The following is a 22,724-nucleotide window of genomic DNA, read 5'->3' as shown; positions in this document are numbered from 1 at the left end:
ATTGACTCATGATTTCAACTTTGAAAAATAAAAATAATAAAAGAGTGAGATTTGAAGAGTGTAAATTTCTTTATAAACTGTATGTATGTGTCATTTTTAATGTTCCAGTGAATTGTTTAACAAATTCCGATAAGACAACTGATTAGAATCATCGAATGAAATTGTTGTCATTTAGATAATACGAAATAGATAAAAAAACGTTAAGGAGTTCAGGTTTTTACTTATTAATGATTAGCTGCCATGGCACTGCTAATTGTATTCCATCCCGATTCACCACGATCACAAAAAGCAGCTATTTCAGCTACTAGAGTATTTCTTAGAGAACGTATTCATAAATCCACTAAAAATTTGGAATCTCTACATTCACGTATAGCAAACATTGATAATGTTTTATCATTAATTATACCACCAGAAATAAATACAAATGTTGTTGAATTTTTCAAACATAAAGAAAACTTTTATGATCAAATTACAAAAAAACGTCAAACAAGGAAATTCGAACAAATGTTTAAACATCAAACAAATTCCAATAATGACACGATTAGAAACAATTCCAAAGAACTAGATATAAACAAAGTTGTTGTTAATCTATCTGACAAACATTTAAATCAACACGAACTATCATTGCTTAAAAAAGGACTCAATTACAATTTGAGCAAAACACAACTTATGCCCTCTGAAATTATTCCGATTATTGAACCTGCCTTAAACAATGTTCCGACTGATCAAGCGAATTCAGTGAGGTTTAAAATCTCAAATGCGTTATTGAAACAAAAACCGAATACACCTAATCTATGTAAAGAAGAAATGTAGGCTTTAAAACAGTTACGTAAAGACAGAAAAATTGTTATGATGAAAGCTGACAGAGGAAACACCACTGTTGTTACGAATAATTCTGATTATGAGAAAAAAGTCAATGAACTTCTCGACACTGGACCTTATGAAAAAATCAAGATTAACAAATGTAGAGCAACTTTGAATAAGTTGAAAACCGAAACAGCCAAAATGCTACAGGCTTTAAAACCGAAACTAGGACCATCTCTATGGTTTTCTCTATATCCGAAAAGCAACAAACCATGCAGATTTTATGGACTACCAAAAATACATAAAACAGATGTCCCAATAAGACCTGTTGTTGATTATACCAATTCACAAACCTACAATCTTTCTAGATACCTAGCTAAGATTCTTAAACCATATGAAAGCACAATCAAACACGGAATAAAAAATTCTAATGATTTTAAAGATATTATCTCTAATATTCACATAGAAGAAGATGAAATAATGGCAAGTTTTGATGTTTGCTCATTATTCACTAATGTTCCAATTAAGAAAACATTAGATATTATATATAATCTATTAGATTCTGACACTGATCTTAAACAGCGCTGTCCTCTAGTTACCTCGGATATTATTAAAGCGTTAGATCTATGTTTACGTTCAACTATATTCAGTTTTCGAGGGGATTTATACAGACAGACTGAAGGTGTAGCTATGGGATCACCGGTTTCCCCAATTGTTGCTAACCTTTTTATGCATTCATTGGAAACTAGTGCCATCTCAGTGTGTTCTCAGGCACCAAAAATATGGTTAAGATATGTAGATGACACTTTTGTCATTATAAAACGAAACCAAATGGACGAACTGTTTAAACTTGTCAACAATTTTGATGAAAAAATCAAATTCACCAAAGAGTTGGAATCTCCTGAACACAAATTACCTTTCCTAGACTGTTTAGTTGAAAGGAAAGATAATGATAGCTTAAAAATTAGTATATTTCGAAAGCCGACAAATTCAGAAAAATATCTAGATTTTAAATCGGCACATCCACACTCGACCAAAGTGACAGTGGTCAAAAATATAATTACAAGAGCTCAAAAACTTGTCACGGAACCAAACGATATGAAAAAGGAAATAAATTTAATTACATCCAGCCTAATGATGAACAATTATCCGAAAGATTTTATTAAAAGAATAATTAAGAATGAAAGAAAAGACGGTATGGATAATACAAAAAGATTACAGAAAAAAGAAATGGGTTAACACAGTGGTGATCCTATATCGGAAAGGTGTTTCAGAAGATATTAGAAGAATCTTAAATAATCAAAATATAAGAGTATTTTTTCGAACAAACAATACCTTAAGATCAAAGTTAGTAAGAATTAAAGATCCAATTCACAAAGAAAAACAACAAAATTGTGTCTATGAAATCAGATGTAGTGACTGTAATGCAACGTATGTAGGTGAAACATCAAGACAACTGAATGTGAGGGTGAAGGAACACAAACAATGTTTGAAGCACATTCCTAAATCCTCAGATGATGTAAGGAAACTAGAGAACAAATCAGCGATAGCATTACACTCGATAGAATCGGGTCATACAATTGATTTCGTTCACACAAAAATCCTTCAAAAAGATTTCAATTCTTACAAGGAAAGGCAAACAGCTGAAGCCCTATACATTTGGGCTAATCCAAACAATATTAATAGGAGGGATGGAATACAATTAGCAGTGCCATGGCAGCTAATCATTAATAAGTAAAAACCTGAACTCCTTAACGTTTTTTTATCTATTTCGTATTATCTAAATGACAACAATTTCATTCGATGATTCTAATCAGTTGTCTTATCGGAATTTGTTAAACAATTCACTGGAACATTAAAAATGACACATACATACAGTTTATAAAGAAATTTACACTCTTCAAATCTCACTCTTTTATTATTTTTATTTTGTTTAATTATCTTCATGTTATACATGCTGTGACAGATATGATTCATATCATATATATTAAAAATTGTATGTTTCCTTATAAATTCACTGATAAGAGACAAATATATTGTATGAATGTAATTTCTCCTCTCACCTCTTACGTTTTCTATACAATATGTTATATGAACACTTATCATTTCACATCACACACTAATACACATACCTAGTTTAGACTTTGTTAACGTTGATTGGATGACCTATTCAGTGTACAATGAACCCGGAGAACCATGTACCTATTTATATTCGATAATTTTGATGTTTGATTATAATTCCTTGAAAAAGCTTGGACCAGATTGCCAGGCGAAACGTTGGATTTACTACAAATTCATTCGCTGAGATTTTACAAATATATATTATTCCTATTTAATGTCTTACATCAACTCGGCTCTCAAATACTGTGAAACTATTCGCTCTAATTTAGACGAGAGTTCTTATATACTTTAAAAGTAATGTTTGGTTTAGAACTGTCTTGACTATTCTAAGAACTCTGCTAGATACTTTGGTAGGTTACATTTAAACTACGGAATCACCATAAGAACAGTTCAATCAAATACTTATCCGATAAAACTGTAAAGTGAATCAGTTTTTTGCATTTTCTAGTTCACAAAATCTCTGAGAAAGTACGCTGCAGTGGCGGTATCACTTAATCACATATATCAAATTTTTGGCTGAAATGTGTGCTAAGATTTATTCTCCTGAACTTCTAAAATCGTCCACAAAGATTATATACTTACACTTCCTCGGGGTATATCAACATCACATAGAATGCACACGACTAAGATAAACGTAAATATTCGTATCCATTTTCGATCACGCAGTTGCATAGTCAAAAACAATAGGTAGTTATACTTTTTAAAAGTAATTACGAGGAAGTATTTTTAAAAAGAATATTCACTAAGGTAGTTCTTTTAGCATTTTTATGATAATACCTTAATACCTAAGATAAAACATCAATTTCACGTACACAAACATGACATATAAATGTTATACACATGTCATACTACAACTCAGCAAAACTGCTCTTCTAATTGTTTCTACTTCCATTAAGAGAAAAGTTATGGTGTTGGTCGGAAGTATCTTAAAATATAATTAGCTGATTTTCTCATCGACTCCTCCTTGATTTCATGATAATAAAGGTTAGGATATCTTAATGTAAACGACATTGAAAGATATAAGAAAATAGGTATCATTACCAAGTTTTGATTTGATAATTTTGAATAAATTGAGCATTGGGTAGATTGTTATAAATAAATTAATATATTTGTAATATCCCAATGAGTAGAAAAATTAGATTTTTTGACGTTTCATGATTCAGTGTAAGCAACTTCTTTAGAGAATAAATAACCAAATTAACATTAATCCAAGTTTAAATAGTACAACGGAACAACACGAATATCAGGTGCGATCAATCAAAAAAACAGGTCTGAATATATCAATGTCATATCATTTCATTTCGGTCAAGGTGATTCATAAGCGACATGTATGTAAATTTGTGTGTGTGTGTATGTGTGCACTGTTAATGATGAAAAATATGTGACTTTTATAATGACTAATGATAGAGTTTAATTATTAATTTTTCTACCCATTGGGATATTACAAATATATGAATTTATCTATATAAGAAAATAAATTCTTAAAGATGGTTCGTTATTACGCGATGATAACTGGCTAGTTGTTAAGCAATAAACAACGCGATTTCATCATCTGGTTACGCAGTTGCCATCTACAATTTAATCAAATTTTAGTGAAGAGATAGGTAGTAGTCAGTTGTAGGAAAGAGTTGACAAACGATGGCTTACCGACAATAATTTTGATATATACTAACATCTGCAGACCCCATTTTTGACGAAGCCATGCTGTATGAAATAATTTGGAGAAGCACAAACAACAATGTGTTTAATAGTACAACCATACCACAAAATTAAGTGAACTTTACAAATTTAATCAACATACCTCTAAATAGCGTTCCATCTCTTTTAAAAGTAAAGGATAACGACCCAAACGTTCAAATATAAGAGTGAGTTGTTGCTTACAATGAACCAATTGTAATTTAATATTACATGAACTCATATATTTTGTTACATCTGTACTGTATCAACAAAAATTGAACAATTATTTCAGTGAGAAAAGGAACAGACGTTATTTACATCAAAGATTCATCGAAAAAAGGGCCTTATGTAATTGGCCTCAAGCTATTGTCCCCTGGGTTTTGAGGTCACGCTCCCAGTTATCTAAAATCTTTCTACTAACCTAGTTTCTTATTCGGATCCCTCAGGAAGAAATATCCTTCTACGATGTGGGTACCAGGAAAGTCGAAAGCGCGCTTATACCTCAAAACAACACTCAATGTTTGTTTCTCATGTCAACTTGGGTACTACACTTCAGTAGATGAGACCCTATGTTGGCGGAATATAGATTTGATTAAAGCACGTTCCGTGCATCATTGTGTTGGGGCACGCTGATTGACTATTACTCATTCAATCAGCGATAGTGCATCTAAATAACTAATAGATGTTACTGCTGTTTCCACAGTTGTTTTTATATCTTTCTAGGCAGCATATGGGTCAGTCTCGTTTACAGAACTGCCTAGATGTGAACTCAATTGTCCCTGGAATCGACCTTTGGCTTTCTCATCACTGAGTTCAATCCTAATGGGTCTTATCGTAGTTTTTCTGCGTCCTGTGAGGCGCAAACAAATGCGTGCTCGTATTAAAGCGTGATCAGAGTCTAAACATGTATTCCAGAACTAGTGACAGTCTTCTATTAAGCCTTTCCAATAATGACTGATAGCAATTTGGTCTATTTGAGTCCATCGTTGGTTTGGTTCAAGGGGTCGCCATGTTAAACGATGTCTCTCCTTATGCGTAAAATTAGTGTTTGCTAAAAATAAACGATTGTCTGAGCACAGTTGCAACAGACGATCACCATTATCTGTTCACTGAGCCGGGATTCTGAAACACCCACCTAAATGTCTTTCCATTTGGTTAAAGCTACCTAATTGGGCATTAAAGTCACCCGCTACGAGTACGAGCTTTCTGTACAATTCATCTTTCACTTCATCAGGGCTGCAGCCAGTGGGAGTGTAAGCAGAAACGACGAAAAGGCAGAGACGTGTGTTCCTATCTATCATTGTCTGACGCCGATAATCGTGACTACTTGGGCGAGAAAGTGCTTTGGACGACTGAATAAAACGCACAAACACTCATCTATATATCACACTCTAGGATATTCATCCATTCCTTAGACAGTGAAATATACTAGAGTTTTATGTCACTTTTGATTGCTATCAATCGACCTTTTGTTACTTGTCATAGGCTCTCCATATCAGACATCAGCTCGAATAATACACTGTCTACAATATTAGTCTTAATAAACTTCCAATGCTTAAATTGGGTTCATGAAGAAAGAACTAGTATTGTTTTAGACTTGAATGATGGTGTGCAAACAAATACTCGCTCTTCTCAAGATTCTGGTATTATGACTTCATAAAAAGAAATAGAACGTATGCTAATTCGTTATTGATTTTATGCCCGGCTTTTATCACGTGAATTATTCACCAATGAAAATACGACTTTTCCGACCTTAATACTGTGACAATCAATGACGTTCAACTGGTATGAGCAGTCTAGCGTCCTTATTGGTCCCTTGTCCGCCTAGCCCTTCCAATTAAGTCCAGAACACCGATTGCAGCTTCTGTATGTGAATCATTTATTTCAAGCATACTATGTTTATATGCCAGACAACAGACCACATCACACCATAAAATAGAAAATAATATTTGTACAACATCAGGCCAAATGTTGCTGTGAACGTGGGAGACAGTAATCAATAAACTGAGTATAATTCGGGAACATTATTTCGTACAATAATAATAACTGATAAGTCAAAAGGAAGCTTATAATAAGATGAATATAGATATACATAATCTAGTTACTGGATAGTTATACGATAAGAATAGATACAGAATAATAGTCCACCAATAGGTCCCGGAAGTTATCCGTACTTACTTCTTCACTAGGATATAACACCTCCCTTTTTTGAAGCATCATGGATAATAACGATCCTTAGGATTTATTTTTGTACGATTAGGTTTCCGCCTGATGCGGTGCGGCCGCCTTGGGAATGTTGTACGTCTTCTTGTTATTCGGGTTCTCTTTAGTTTCATTATCCGACTCGGTTAATATGCTTAATGGTATATCATGCTTTCTATCACTTCCTATCTCCCACTTCTATCTGGTCGGCTGTATCTGGTTTGCATGTCGTACACATATCTTTTGTTCAACTTTTACTTTATAAATAACTTTCCTTTCCTCACACATGTGTCTGCGTAGATCGTGATGTTTTATAACTGTGTCTGTCTTTGAAAGGCGTCAGAACTGTCCGCTCCCACCATTTATACCCGATTTTGTCACAGACATACTTTTACATACAACGCTCTTATCATCTGACTGTCTAGAAATCGATTTATTACGAAACTAACTTGTTGACTTAAAATACGCGAACGACAGTCTTGTTTGGTGAAGACGCTGTCAAAGGACGAAATCTTCCGATTCGCCTGAGAATGGATGTAAGCTTTCTGAGGATTTATTTCTCTTCTTTTAAACGCAACCTGTAATTTAGGGACTGGGCTGGATCAACGCATGGATCGATTATAGTGAATGAAGTAGTTGAATGCGTCGGCCATTGGCCTCGGCTTGAATGCTTTAACAGTTTTACGAGAGGCTGCTATCGATCATAGAGAAGTGCCCAAGAAAGGACCTCATCATCCTAACGAGAGATCTAAACGCCAACGTCAAAGTGGACAACTCCGAGTATGAAAGTATCTATCTTAGGACGACACGGACTGACTGAGAGAAAGGAAAGAGAATGATGAGATACACGCAAACTTGTTTGCATTCAATAAAATGGTTATAGGTGGCACAATATTCCCACACAAACGCATACACAAAGCTACATGGGTCTCACCTGGTCACACTACACAGAACCAGATCAATCATATCTGTATCAATGAGAAATTCAGAAGGTCAATGGAAGACGTGAGAACCAGAAGAGAAGCTGACCTAGCTTCAGATCACTGGACAACTGGGGAAACAGCAGTACAAAGGTTCAATACAGCCTTCCTTCGAGATGCTGACAAAATCAACGAATTCAAGATATCTCTCAACAACAGGTTCCAAGCCGTACATGGTCTTCTTAATGAGGAAAAAGCTACTATGGAAGAAAATTGTTAAGGGATCAAAGAAGCACTAACCTCAACGTGTCAGAAGGCTCTGGGCCGTAGGAAGGGTCATCATAACACAACATTACAATCACTGCTTTTGATCTTGTAGACGCAATTTCTTTACTTTTTAAGTATTGTGTCTTGATTTTTATTAGTTCAGAGCGAAGAGTATTGTTTTTTTCGGAAAAATACCTCATATTTCTCTACTGTTCAAGATGTCTTTGATTGCTTTCAAAGTTGCTTTGTGATTTGGGATCACTACTGTGTTGAACTATTCTCTTGACTTTCCTTTCCACTTATTTTTTTATTCTTAATTATTCATCATAAATATAAGGAAATTATAATTGGGAATGAGTGACTCAGCATGATAAGATGAAATGTCGGAATTTGGAGGAAGTGCAATCAGGCGGATCATAGAAACAGGAAAATATTATTTGGGGATAAAAAGTCTATGGAGAATATAGAAGGGAAGCAGATAGCTATGAATGAAGAAAAGCTTGGAGAAGTATGAAAATTACGAGAGATTAAGATCATGGTAGAAGAAGAGGTTTCAGTAAGTGTGTTAACTATAGAGGCATCACACTACCGTCAGTACCAGGAAAGAATTTCAAAACAGTCTTGCTGAATCGGATGAAAGATGGGGTGAACGACCAACTTTGAGATCAATAAGCTGGATTCTGTAAAGATCGGTCGTGTACAGACCAAACCGCGACCCTATGGATCATCGATGAACAATCAATTGAAAGGAACTCGTCACTATACATCAACATAGTTGACCATGAGAAGGCACTTGACAGTGTGTATAAGAGAACCTTGTGGAACCTTCTTCAACATTATGGTGTCAGTAGGTGAGAAAATCGTCAACATCATTCAGAATTCATACGATGTACTGCACTGCAAAGTTATGCATGAAGGAAAGCTCACAGAAGCATCTCAAGTAGGGCCGGAGGCAGACAAGGACGCTTTTTCTCCAACTTGCTGTTTCTTGTGGTGGTTGACTGGATTATGAAAACCTCTGCATCTTAGGGGAAGCACGGAATGCAATCAACAGGTCAAGACAATCCGTGTGGCAGAAGCCTGTGCATCAGTTGGCCTAAACATACACAAAGGGAAAAAGCAAGTTCCTCAATTACAACACAGAGAACATCAATCCAGTCACACTTGATGGAGAAGCTCTGGAAGATTTGGAATCTGTCACGTGCTTGGGAAGCACGATTGATGAGCAAGGAGGATCCGATGCAGACGTAACGGGCGAGGAATGGCAAAACAAGGGCTGTATTCCGACAATTGAAGAACATATGGAACTCAAAACAGCTCTCAACCAATGTCAAAATCAGAATCATCAATACGAACTTCTAGACAGTTCTATTATATGGAGCTGAAACTTTGAGAACGACCACAACCATCATAATAAAAGTACAAGCATTTACAAACAATTGTTTACGCATGTCATGTTTCAAGCGATTGAGTTCCCTAATCTGATAACGAACAAATGCTCTGTGACCAAAGGCCAATAAGCTAGCTGTTTTGACCTGTCCCAGACTCGCTAACCAGAGTGAGAGGTCCAAGTTCGAAGTGGGAAAAATATATTCCGCAAGCAGCCAGTAGTACAAGCGATCACAACAAGTACAAATCAAACGTATATATACAGCATAAAATTTTCCTTGGGAAGCGCTACAAGATAACATACTAAAAGATACAACGAACCAATGGCGTTTAAGATCCTCCCAAGTGGGAAATACAACATGAAGGTGAAAATAAGCGCTTTTGGTGCAAAAACAAGATCTAAGATCTCCAACAACGCAATATACTCAATGTCTGTTGGCCGGATATCATCAAAAACAAACCAGGAAATTAGGAAAAGACCCTGGAAGTGGATAGGACATATATTGATGAAACCATCAAACTGCATCACGAAGCAGAAGCTAACTTGGAATCCTGAAGGGAAACGGAAAAGAGGAAGACCAAAGAGTACACTGCACCGAGAATCGGAAGCAGATATCGAAAGGACGATTAGAAACTGGAAAGGATTGCCCAGGACAAAGTTAGATGGAGAATCCTGGTGGGCTGCCTATGCTGCCCCACGAGGGCTAAAAGGCCTTCAAAACATTGGCCATATATTTTGGGACTATCAAGTGAGTAATGCTGAAATTAAATGAAGGGTATCAGGTAAAATCGATGAAGTATCTATTCCTCATCGACTGAGGCGGTTGTGACATGTTTTACATATACCCAAATACCGCCTATCTCAATGCATAGTGGTAGTTGGTGTAGGAGTAGGTGAGAAGAAAGCTAGAAACAGGTAAACCAAGATATGACATCAGTCCATAAGGTCACACTCTCAAGTGTACTACGATAATACGACAAAAACATCAGTCACATTATATCAGATCAAGGATTCACGACCCAGAATATAGAACCAGATACTAGATAGAATTACAAAAATGAGATATTTGCCAAGTGATTTCTGAAGACCTAACATCCTTAACATTTATGTATGTTAATGTACACTTTTGTGCAATAATTTGAAAGAGATTGGGCGTAAGCCGACGGCTCAGTAAGCGCATTAAATCTGCCTACCTTCAACCAGCAAAAGCAGTTGACGAAAGCACGAATAACATTATACTCAGTTAGTTGTCCTAACTGATTTGAAGTTAATAAAATGAACTGTGTTTAAGAAATTAATTGTTCAACGTTTTTATTCGAAACAATTAAGTATTGAAACGACAATCAAATAAGGTGAGGTCTGAAACGTTTTACATTCAAAAAGTTTAAGTCTCCACCTTTTTATTTGTTTTTTCTAACAACAAATAAATAGGAAAGGTGTGCAATACTTAGAAAATTTAAAGAGTATGATATCAATGTATTACTGTCAGTAATAAACGGATGGCGAGGACCGGTAAGTATTTTTTTTTATCCAATATACTGTTATGTTTTCTGACTTGGCTGAAGCTTCTCGTCTATAAGTTTGTTTCTGTGCATGTTGATAACAAGTTTTACAAGCGTTTTGGTTATACCAAGATATGACATCAGTCCATAAGGTCACTGATAGTTGGACTAAACCATGTAGGCATTCAATGAACCCGTATTCTCTTCTTGAATAATATCCTGTTCCTGATCTTTTGTATTAATACTAATAATGTTACCACCAATGAACGAAATTCACATCGATCTAAATGATACTGCGGTTTCAAGATTGATTTTTGTACGTTTGAATAGTTTAAATTCAACTTAGTATTGTTTGTTTGAATCATACGCACAGTATGCACATATGCCAATTAGAGACTGACCAGTTGCAGTCCTAACAAATCGATGGGAAGATTCAAACAAACAATACTAAGTTGAATTTAAACTTCACCCCATCGCACAAGCAAGTGGCTATCAGGACTCAGTGGCCGAGTGGATAACGCGATGGCGTTTGAAGCGAGGGTACTGGGTTCGAGTCCCAGAGTGAACATCAACTCTGAGATGCAGGTACATCCAGCTGACGAGTCCCAAATAGGACGAAACGCGCGTCCTGGATTCCACTGCTAGCCACTATCCATCTCTGCTAACCATGTTTGAATAGTTTGTTTACAAAGATTACGTTATTGTCCAGAACGATAAAAGAAGGCTTCGCAACTAACCCATTCAGCTGAGAGTCAGCTTCACCGAAGCTACAAATGGTATACAATGCTGGTCATAGTGATATAACGGATTGTCTAAGATATACTCCTCTCTCTCAAGTGTACTACGATAATACGTTAATACGACAGAAACAGCAGTCACATATCAGATCAAGGATTCACGATCCAGAATATAGAACCAGATACTTTATTCAATACAATTACAAGGGGTCACACTTAGTGGGTCTGGAATAGAAATCAAATATTTAATAGTCAGTAGGCTGTGTCTATTTGTCCACGCTCGAAGACCGATCATGTTTTACTTCCACTACCACATATCACATAGTATAAAGTGGTCGCTGTCGCAGACTGGAAAAATCCAGTCTAACGCAGCTGTAAATTTCTTCACACAACCCAATTGAAAGTGAATTTTTGCATTCGTTTCATACCTGCGATCAACGACCTCGATGATTGTAACACTCAGTACTTTTGCAAACCAACATAGCACCTCGAGGCATATGCTACGCTTAACAGAAAACCTTACCGAAATGTACAATCTCATTAAATAGTTTATCCTCCAACAAGAATTTCACATCTGGCCTTAACAAAGATCATTAACCAGTAATACAGAACCAATCATATTGACTAAAATAACCTGGAATTTTTGTGTTGTCTATCCACAACCAACAGTCACACTGGGTAGTGATAGGCACCATAGCAATCTAGTCTCCCCTTAATAGAATGAATATTCAAATAGTGACCAATAGTCTTGGAAACTTACAAGATTTGTAGGATCAAAATAATAACTTACACATGTTCTTCTAATCCTGTTATAACATGTAAATAAATTTTTGAATAATCACACCCAACTGCATTAATCGCTGGAGCGAATTCTAAAAATAGCCGACCCATACATTTCGGTCCATGTGTACTGTTGGAAAGAAAAATATCCATGAACAATAAAAGATAAATATGTATTCAAAAGAAAGACGAACAAACTTACCATTTCATTTCTGTTAAAGCCGAGGCCAAATGTTGATGTATACTAATAATTTGAAATAATATGTCTCTTAAATTGACGAGTTTGTTTAAGAATGATCTACAAAAGAAAGGTAGCTGTATTAAGTACATGAAATTACAAGTGAAGTAGAGGCTCCAGGTTAACCGTAAATACTGACAATAACTGAGACAGTTCACTAACTTGTCTTAATTCACCTTCTAAAACATGCTGTATAATCTTATGAAGATAGATCCGAATAAACAGGTAGATAACACATTCGATTTCTCACCTCGTTTTGAAAGTTTTGTAAGTGTATCAACGAACTTTCATCAGTAGTGGGATTACCCTTCTCATCTACAAGTAAATTTATGAATTATGGAAAAATACCTAAACTAGTAGCATGTGTTACGTAGTTACTAGGAAACCAGCCAACAAATCCATTCAAGCTACCTTCCCACCAACCACCTTCTAATTGTTTCAAAACTCTCAGTATGTCGCCTTTTTTAAATGAAAGCTGTCAACAAAATAGAAAATATGAGTAAGATTAAAAGGAAATAAGATGAGGTTATAGCAGAAACATGTAAAATAATGATTAAGTGGATAGAGTTTAAATTTTAACTATTCGCTTTTCCGGCACTGGGTGGAAAATTAGAAACTCGCCTTATTGACTTGAAAAGGTCAGTAGTATTGTAATGAACGAGAACACAGGTAGGGACGACCAGTGTATTTTAATACAAAACTACAGAAACTCCTGGTAAAATATGAGAACCATACATTGAATACTTCGTTTGCGAAATTCCATCATTTGTCCTTCAAATTCTGTATGATTCTTCCAAGTCACAATTCCTTTCCAATTTCCGTTTCTGTCTTCTTCAAGTCGACCCTCATAGCCTTCTACTATGCATTACTCTTCTGATTGGCGTTACATACTACTTATGTCTGCCGATATAAGTAGCATATACCACAGTATTTTACATAATAAATAATGGATAAATACAGGTGTTATTGCTTAAAAGTAATTAGGAATCACATAATTGATCAGTTGGCATGTAAAATGATAGAATTTAACAAAGTTAATAGCAGCCTAGTAACTAGTGAGGAAAGATTTTACAAGACATGAATTACTAATATGGTCAAATGTAAATTCGTTGTACCCTATTTAAACCCCTGTCTGCGTATTCTTATTCAAACGATAGACAGTTAACTGCCAAATAGGTGAACTGGAAAGTATGTTTTAGTCCTATAGTTATACGATTAACGATGTTCATGTCAAAAAATGGCACCAGTTCAATAGGTTAGTGAGTTTTGGTTTAAAAAATGTAAAGTGTTCAGTATACTCCATAAGAGTATGGAAGACAAATGAAGTCAACAATTGTAAATCGAAACCGTAAAATTGGGTATACGCGTCTAAATTATTTATTCATCCGGGTCCACTTGTTTCTCTAGCTTTTCATTACTAGTATTCATCATCAATTTAACTTCTTTGATTTTCCCTTACTTTGTCAGCTCTAATTATGGTAGTACGATTTCAGATATGTGATTATTTTTAAACAAGACAATTAAGTTAAGAAGAATAATCTTAAGATGAATTAAAACTACCAGACATTATTAGGTTGTTATGTACGTGTAAGACACTGAATGAAAAATGAAGCCATTCACTTATTAACATATAAGCCTGTTTTCAATCACTTAATACATGCCGATAATAGTCAAGCTTTCTGTGGTTGATAGTCCTAGATCGCACCCTGAGGAACAGATTATCAGCGAGAAGTTGTTTGTGTCCTGTCGACCGAATGTTCATAACATGACATTATAAATTTTGACCTATTGTCCACTGCCCACTTTCCCCATTGTCATGGTCTTTTTGGGGCTTGAGTGAATTCTTTCCATTTGTATGGACCTCCTATATTTGGCATAGTCAGCGTATATGAGAATCGGTGACTTGACTGTCTTTATTAATGAAAATCATGATGAATGAACATAAGACGGAGTGTTGTGAGACTTTATGTCACGACTATCCTGCTCGCGAACATTTTATGTAACTTGATGCGGTAGACCCGGACATCCAGGTAATTTCAGAGTCAAGATAGAAGTGAGTCCGTGAAACAGGTCCTGGTAATCAGTGTCCACGGATATCGCATGTGCTTTGCATCTCATAAGTGCAAAGTACTTTGCAAGACTGGTAGGATCCTGTGCCTGGTGCGCAGTCAGATGTAGTCGAAAAATTCATGTACCTGCACAAAGCTGCTGCGAGATGGCCGCCATTATTTGACCTGTAACCAACAAGTCCCCGTTGGCCAAACAAACGAATCTACTCTGTGCCTAGATCCTCGACCTATATCCACGCCACTGAATGGTACACCAATGGTTTGGAATCAGGGTTCCTCAACTCCCCTACGTGGATCCTCCGTGCCCACTAACCCAGTTTAAGCGCCAGACATTCGCTTTTCATCCTCTCAATTATGCAAACAACACTCCTGCCACAAGAAGGAAGTGAGTTGGACTTTTCCGGCAATGGCTATATACGCGTGACCATATGAGATTTCGAGGAGAGAAAACTTTTCCCACCCTTGTCCAGACCAGGACTAGAAACTGAACACTCGATAGCAAATAGTCTAGTTGTTAGGGTTTAACCTCCTTTATCTATCTCATGGTGCCACCTAAACGTTCAGTCACGAACTAATAGTTGTGATAAATCGCCTATGAAATCAGCCTGAGAGGGTTGTATTCTGCTTAATGACATTGAGGAAAGTTTTCGAAGTCTCCGACTAGGAGCATCTGATTGAACCCCGAGTGTAATAGTTGTGATAGCACCTGGATTATATTTCTTGATTTTAGTATATGTGAAGGACCGGCATATTTCTCCAAGTACTTGATGTCATTTGCGTTGAAGCTACACCAACACAGTTCTATCAACTCGGTTAGTTTAATACAGTATGGCATCACGACTTTAAATCAATGTTAATGTGCATCACTACTCCCCCCCCTTCGGTTTTATGTAGTCTGTCACATTAGGTGTCATGACGCATGCTTACCTCGTCATCCGTAATTACAGAGGAGCAATGTTTCAGTTAGAACTATAATCCTAAGTTGCAACTGGAGGCATATGTTTCTCACCCCTGCTAATTTACACTTTGGTCCCCTTACACTGCTATAAAGACATTTGCTAGTTTGTCTCGTCACCTGGTGCTCCTCTGCAGTAACATGTTTTCTGGTTTTAAACAAAGTTATTTGAAGTAGGATGATCGATTTTGTAGGAACTGAACGCTGCAAAATTTTCGGCAAATGTAGCGCGTCCCACGGCCTCGAAGTCCTATATCGTGAGCTGTTGGTAGAAGTCAAGCGACACTAAGGTGTGTTTTACTTTGCTTTATCCCGCTGCTTTGCTGATTTAGGTCGGCTCTCATAATACCTGTGGCTAGAGGTCATTCTTCGAGCAGTTACGTCCTCTTGGCTTCTGAGATACACAGCTATCAGACGCGTGGATTTAGTAGTCGTGAGGTGTAACGTGCGAGGTAGCCTGAACACGTTACATGGTAGCCAGTACCACTGTTGCATATCGCGTCTGTGAGCTTCTTCCCGAATACCACCTATCAACTCAGGCACCTCGTGAACTACTATACTGTCTGGTTTCCGAGTGTTTATGGATTTACATAGAGGAGTGGATAAACCCTGATTCCAAACCAATGGTGCACATGGGCCCTCACACAAATCAGTGATAATTACTACTGGCTTTATTGTTGTGTGGTGCATATGTATTTGGTGCCCCCATGTACCAATGTTTATGTGTTCAAATAAATAAAAGTGTGGCAAGAGATAATCAGTGTCTCACTACCCACCAGTCGATCTAACCAGCGAAGTAAGTAAGCAACTCGAAAAAATGATTCGATATAGGTTACTACGTTTCATAGAATCATGCAATCTATTAATAGGGGTTTCGGAATAAGAATTCATGTTTAGTTAACTTAATTATTGCGAGAGAGGACTGGACAGTAGCCCGAGATATTAATAGATTTCAGCAGAGCATTTGATCAGGTTTCTCACTTAGAGCTTATATGGCTCTCGAGCTTTAGAATAGGTGCTGTACGAGAGTGGACAAGAAACTTCCTCTGTGGTCGAAGATAGAGGTTAAGGGCGAATCGGACACCGCTAGAATAGAAGCCTGTCAAAATCGGTGTGTCCCATAGCATCATCATGGGTCTCCTATTTTACCTTCCCTACGTCAGTGAATTACCGAAACTGCCGACGTCGTCGACAGTATTGTTTACAGATGATGTCAAGATCTGGAGAACAATAAGTAGTGAGGTTGATCATCTTGATCTACAAGCTTACCTAGACGAAATGGTCAGGTGGTCCCAAAGTTAGGATCTAGCGATTAATGTTAGGGTGTATTAACGCACATCGGACACGTCAAGTTACCAGTATATTATCAACAGTACTTCGCTTCCACATGTACAGGAACAAAAGGACTTAGGAGTAGCAGTAAGTCATGGGTTAAAAACGAATGCACATTACAACGCAGCAGCCACCAGAAGTTTCCGGACGTTATGATTACTTCCTCCAGCATTCAAACACATTGATGAGATGTTTCGGACTTCATACATTACCTATGTACGACCACACCTAAAGATCCGAATTTAAGCAGATCGTTTATATCTAAGGAAGGTGAAGCACTCGAGTGTGTTTAGCGTTCGGGAACAAAGTGGCGAGTCTGAGGGATTTCAAGGTCACGGCGCCAATTTCAGTACCTGGTGCTCATATACGACCGGTTCACTGAGGATTTTAGAAAAGACTTGACAACTAAGCGGTTACAATAAATGAGATTACTAAGAAGTTCCTTTATTTAGAATTGCAGTAATCAAATGACTTGTAGACCCTGTGCACACTACCGTGATGTCCTTCGATGTAACATATTTTGAAGGAAGACGTTTGCTAGAATAGGAACCTCTTTCGCTCGATCCAGGTTGAGACTAAGGTATGTTATGATAATTGCCGCGAACTGTATAATAAAAGCACCAGTAACATTGGCTGCAATAATCGCAGGCGTCACTGAAACTTCGGCTGTTCAGTGGTATGAGTTTTGTAGGGACATATCCATAATAACAATGATAAATTTACACAACCGGAGTACACACAAACAATATTGAAGCTATGTGGTGGAGGCCGAGAGGGTTTCTATGACCTTATAATGGCTCCAGAGATCGACTTTTATGGAGCCACATGGATGAGTTCCTGTCCCGACCGTTGCTGCTACCTTGACGTGGTGGTCGGATTTGCCTATCGTGATGAACCAATCGGGTCATACTGGCTGTAAAAGTCGTTTCTCAAGGTCCTAAGATGCCAGGCAAGTCCGTTGAAGAATAGTAAGACACAAAGGAACAAACCCAAGGTCCGAAGGCGAATTCGTACTGTTGACTACAAAGGTATGACAGGATCCTAGTGTGGTCATTCACTTGAACTCACCTCGTCAAAATGGACAGCCAACGAAATACACCATCCGTGTATCTGGCGACTCTATGACTAGTTCTCGTGGACTTGCAGATATAGGCACAGCAAGTAGTACAAGAGCAGAACAGGCACTATTAGAATGGATCTCCGTTAACAATCGCTTATATGCTGTTCGGCTAAACGGCTTCGTAAGAACTTGGAAGGATAGGGACACAAGTCTCTGCCTTTTCGTCGTTTCTGCTTACACTCCCACTGGCTGCAGCCCTGATGAAGTGAAAGATGAATTGTACAGAAAGCTCGTACTCGTAGCGGGTGACTTTAATGCCCAATTAGGTAGCTTTAACCAAATGGAAAGACATTTAGGTGGGTGTTTCAGAATCCCGGCTCAGTGAACAGATAATGGTGATCGTCTGTTGCAACTGTGCTCAGACAATCGTTTATTTTTAGCAAACACTAATTTTACGCATAAGGAGAGACATCGTTTAACATGGCGACCCCTTGAACCAAACCAACGATGGACTCAAATAGACCAAATTGCTATCAGTCATTATTGGAAAGGCTTAATAGAAGACTGTCACTAGTTCTGGAATACATGTTTAGACTCTGATCACGCTTTAATACGAGCACGCATTTGTTTGCGCCTCACAGGACGCAGAAAAACTACGATAAGACCCATTAGGATTGAACTCAGTGATGAGAAAGCCAAAGGTCGATTCCAGGGACAATTGAGTTCACATCTAGGCAGTTCTGTAAACGAGACTGACCCATATGCTGCCTAGAAAGATATAAAAACAACTGTGGAAACAGCAGTAACATCTATTAGTGATTTAAACCAAAGACTTCCAAAAAACCAATGGATTTCTTTTAAGTCTATTCCACTGATGGATTTACGTAAACTCACCCCATCAGGCTCTGAACATGACGAAGATCGAAAAAAAATCAGATCTAGGTTAACCAAAAGTCTACGGAACGATCGTGAGCAGTAGTGGGCAACGAAAGCAAAAGAAATGGAAAAGACAACAGCTGTAGGCAACACCAGACAACTCTTCAGACTAATAAAAGAAACCGGAAATAATAAGTCAAGTGTAAGTGAAACGATCTCGGAAAAAGACGGAACCCTTATCTGCTCTCAACCCAGACGTTTAGAACGATGGGCGGAACACTTTAAGGAGCAGTTCAGCTGGCCTTCAGCTACTGAACAACTACCCATTATTCCCAGAAAACCTGAATGGAACATTGAAGTAGGTCTCCCGACCCTATCTGAAGTTCAAAAGGCTATAGCTAATCTGAAACGAGGAAGAGCAGCTGGTCCAGATGGATTGGCTTAAGATGTCTCTAAATATGGTGGTCTAATTTTAGCGATTTGGCTGACTAATATATTGGCTAAAATCTGGGAGTTGGACGTAATCCAATCTGACTGGTCACAATCGCTTATTGTCCTAATATGTAAGGGGCCAAAATCATCCTGTGATAATCATAGAGGGATTAGTTTGACTAACATAGCATCTAAAATACTTGCCTCAATAATTATCGGGCGCCTAACTAAGACTCGTGAACTGCAAATACGAGAAAATCAGGCTGGCTTCGGACCTGGTCGTGGCTGCATTGACCACATATTCACTACTCGTCAGGTTTTAGAACACAGGCATGCTTATCGGCGTCCGACAATGATAGTTTTTCTTGACTTAAAAGCAGTATTTGACTCTGTAGACCGAGAGGCTCTGTGGCAGTGTCTGTCATTGAAAGGTGTACTTCAGAATTACATAAACCTTGTGGAGGCTCTTTACTTGAACACTACCAGTCGAGTGAGTTATGGCGAACTGTCACCTGATTTTACAACCTCAAGTGGTGTCCGACAAGGTTGTCCACTAACCACATTTTTGTTCAACTTCATTATAGACCTCCTACTAGAAATAAAACTCTTGTTGACTGAATTTTCAGGGATTGATCTCCTACCAGGAGGTCTACTTATCGACTTAGAATACGCAGATGATATAGTCCTGTTTGAAGACGCTGACAAAATGCAGTCTTTTGTTAGAACTGAGTAATAATGCCAGGATATTTGGGATGCGTTTCTCCCCATCTAAATGTAAATCGTTACTCCAGGACTGGCCTGCGTCAACACCTGAACTAAGGATGGGGAGTGAAGTAGTCGAACGCGCCGACAACTTCACTTATCTTGGAAGTCTGATCAGCCCTAATAGGTTGATGTCTGACGAAATCTCTGCACGGACTCAAAAAGCTCGTTTGGCCTTTGCCAACTTACGTCACCTATGGTGAAGACGAGATATCCGTCTATCAATTAAGGAACGAGTATACTGCGCAGAAGTTCGCTCTGTTCTACTTTAAGGCTGTGAAACATGGTCATTAAGAGTAGAAGATACTCGTAAGTTACTAGTATTTGACCACAGATGCCTTAGAAATATTGCTCGCATCTGCTGGGATCACCGGGTAAGTAATAGTGAGGTTAGACACAGAGTATTAGGGAATGATGCTAAATCAGTTGATGAGGTCATGAATCTTCATCGACTGAGATGGTTAGGCCACGTGTTACGTATGCTTGAAGGCTGATTACCACGACGCGCTATGCTGATTAGTGTAGGGGATGGTTGGAAGAGGGTTAGGGGCGGCCTAACCAAAACGTGGCATCAGATCTTGAAGTCACTAACTTCTAGTCTGAGCCATGTTGGTAGATTCAGACTACTAGGTTGAGGTCCGCGTGACTATCGTAACCAATGGTTGGAGACTGAATGACATGGCTCAGAATCGATCACAACGGCGCAGGCGCATACACTCTTTATCTTCCCTTAAACCTTCATATATGTCTTCCTGCCAGTACTATATCCTTATATACAATCTCATATATTACCACCACTAAATTAACTGCTATGAATCCGGTGTTCATCCTGCTGTGCTAACAAGGTATGGCAACTTGGACCGATGCATATGTGTGCCTGACCCTACGTTGTAGCTGACTGACTGTTCACCGATTGGCTAATATTTCTCAAGGTCATTTGAGATTTGTTCAAAGGTCGTCCATAAATTAGTCTCGTCAACAAAGTTAATGAAGGGTCTTTTCAAGATTTTTTTTACAAAAAGCGCCTGGAACTTGCACTGTATTACGCGTAGTGATCTCATGTCGAGATTGCAGATCTTTAATAACGATTCGGGTGTAGGTACGTCTAACTGCTTTGTTTCCTCTGAGACCATAAAAAGTATATTCAAAAACTGGGATACAATAAACTCAGAGTGGATTCTATTTTTCTTATCGACCTGTCAATGAATGGAACGCCCTACTCAAACAAGCGATATCAGCCCCACCAGTGAATTTCGAGGAGCTGGATCTTCACTATAAAACATACTGCAAGAATTAACTTAGGTCTACCGACTTACTATCTCTGTTATTGAAGACAGCAAAGCCAAAGATGGTAGCATACAGTTCTGAATGTCATGGCGACACATCGTATGAGGCTAAAAAGAACGCGCCAATATACAGCACAAGCCTTATGTAGAGCTGAGACCACTTTTATAGGAACAAGTTATGGATTTATAGTATTTTGATAACGATACAGTACGAAGAACTGGCTTGTGAGTTCGTAAAAACACCAACCAGGTAAAAAGGACTACCAACGAACACAACTTTTGCATTCACTCAAATCTCCCAAATCTGGGGTTTTTGTACCGTTTCCCTAAATTTTTTTATTGCGACTCCCCCCATAGTGAGGTTTAGTCGTACTGAGCGCTAAGAAAAGAATTATGACAGAATTTTAAAGCTCAGCTCTTGAATGATAAAAAAGATAAGCAAGAATAAATCAACTAACCTCGTCAGTATGTTGGCGGTTATAATCATACAAAGCACAAACAAACAGTTGCTTTTGTGGCATTGATAAAGTTACATGGGGATGCCAATAAATCAAAATAGGCTTCGTCTACAACTAGAAGTCTGGGGGACCGATGTGTAGCGGATCGCGTCAGGCCAGGAGGTACTTTGAGTACGAAAGGAGCATGCAGAGTAATCTCAGGAATGCTGGAAAATAAAACAGATAACGTTGGTCGATGACCTGGAGAGCCTACACAATTCGCTCACATTAATTACGGAAAGCAACAGACAACAATTAGCAGTCACACATGCCAAAGACCAAGAGGACCTTGGGACCGGAACCAGGAGCGAGCGGGCCAAGCAGCCGCAAATACTTTACTTGCCGTCCCCGCGCTGACCGAAACTGACCTTCGCCGGTAATGAAGTTTTCAATAGCCAATGTAAACCTTCATAGTCAGTGTATGAAAGGCTTTAAGAATGATTTGAAGTAATATTTCAGTATTATCTTGTTTCTCCTGCGACTTCTTCAGTTGGAATGACTTCAATTTCATTGATACTAGCTCAAGAGTTAGGTTATATCTCAAAACTTCACCTGACACATAAGTAAAAGCATTTTCCTCTGGCATACGTGCTTGGTTTATTGTGCAGTAGAGCAGACATCGAAAAAATCTGCTATTTTTTGGTTTGTTAGGTCCTTGACCACAGGTCTTTTGAGAGGACACATCCTCTGGTTCGGATTTATCCTGTAGCTGTAAATAATTCCCCAAAATCAATAGCTCATTAAGTGTTAGACATTGGATGCTGACCATGTTGTTTAAGTGGACTTGTTTAACTGGAGGCTTTCGGTCATGCATCCG

The 22,724-nt window shown here is 38.0% G+C and overlaps 1 protein-coding gene across 1 annotated transcript in view; it reads right to left on the bottom strand.

Moving 5' to 3' along the window:
* Smp_173060 (pak-interacting exchange factor, beta-pix/cool-1, putative) overlaps positions 1 to 22,256 on the bottom strand; it is a 58,377-nt gene extending 36,121 nt beyond the window's left edge. Inside the window, exons 1-5 of the mRNA XM_018800042.1 lie at positions 21,869 to 22,256; positions 12,987 to 13,113; positions 12,603 to 12,953; positions 12,411 to 12,530; positions 4,727 to 4,862 (exon numbers count right to left, since the gene is read on the bottom strand). Coding sequence (XP_018646572.1) covers positions 4,727 to 4,862; positions 12,411 to 12,530; positions 12,603 to 12,730 — 384 coding nt within the window. The 5' untranslated portion in view covers positions 12,731 to 12,953; positions 12,987 to 13,113; positions 21,869 to 22,256. The remainder of the gene's footprint in view (positions 1 to 4,726; positions 4,863 to 12,410; positions 12,531 to 12,602; positions 12,954 to 12,986; positions 13,114 to 21,868) is intronic.
* Positions 22,257 to 22,724: the final 468 nt, after the last annotated feature.

This window comes from Schistosoma mansoni, assembly GCF_000237925.1.
Source record: "Schistosoma mansoni, WGS project CABG00000000 data, supercontig 0142, strain Puerto Rico, whole genome shotgun sequence".
NCBI lineage: Eukaryota > Metazoa > Platyhelminthes > Trematoda > Strigeidida > Schistosomatidae > Schistosoma > Schistosoma mansoni.
The sequence above is the reverse complement of the archived record's forward strand: the minus strand, read 5'-3'. Positions and strand labels throughout refer to the sequence as shown.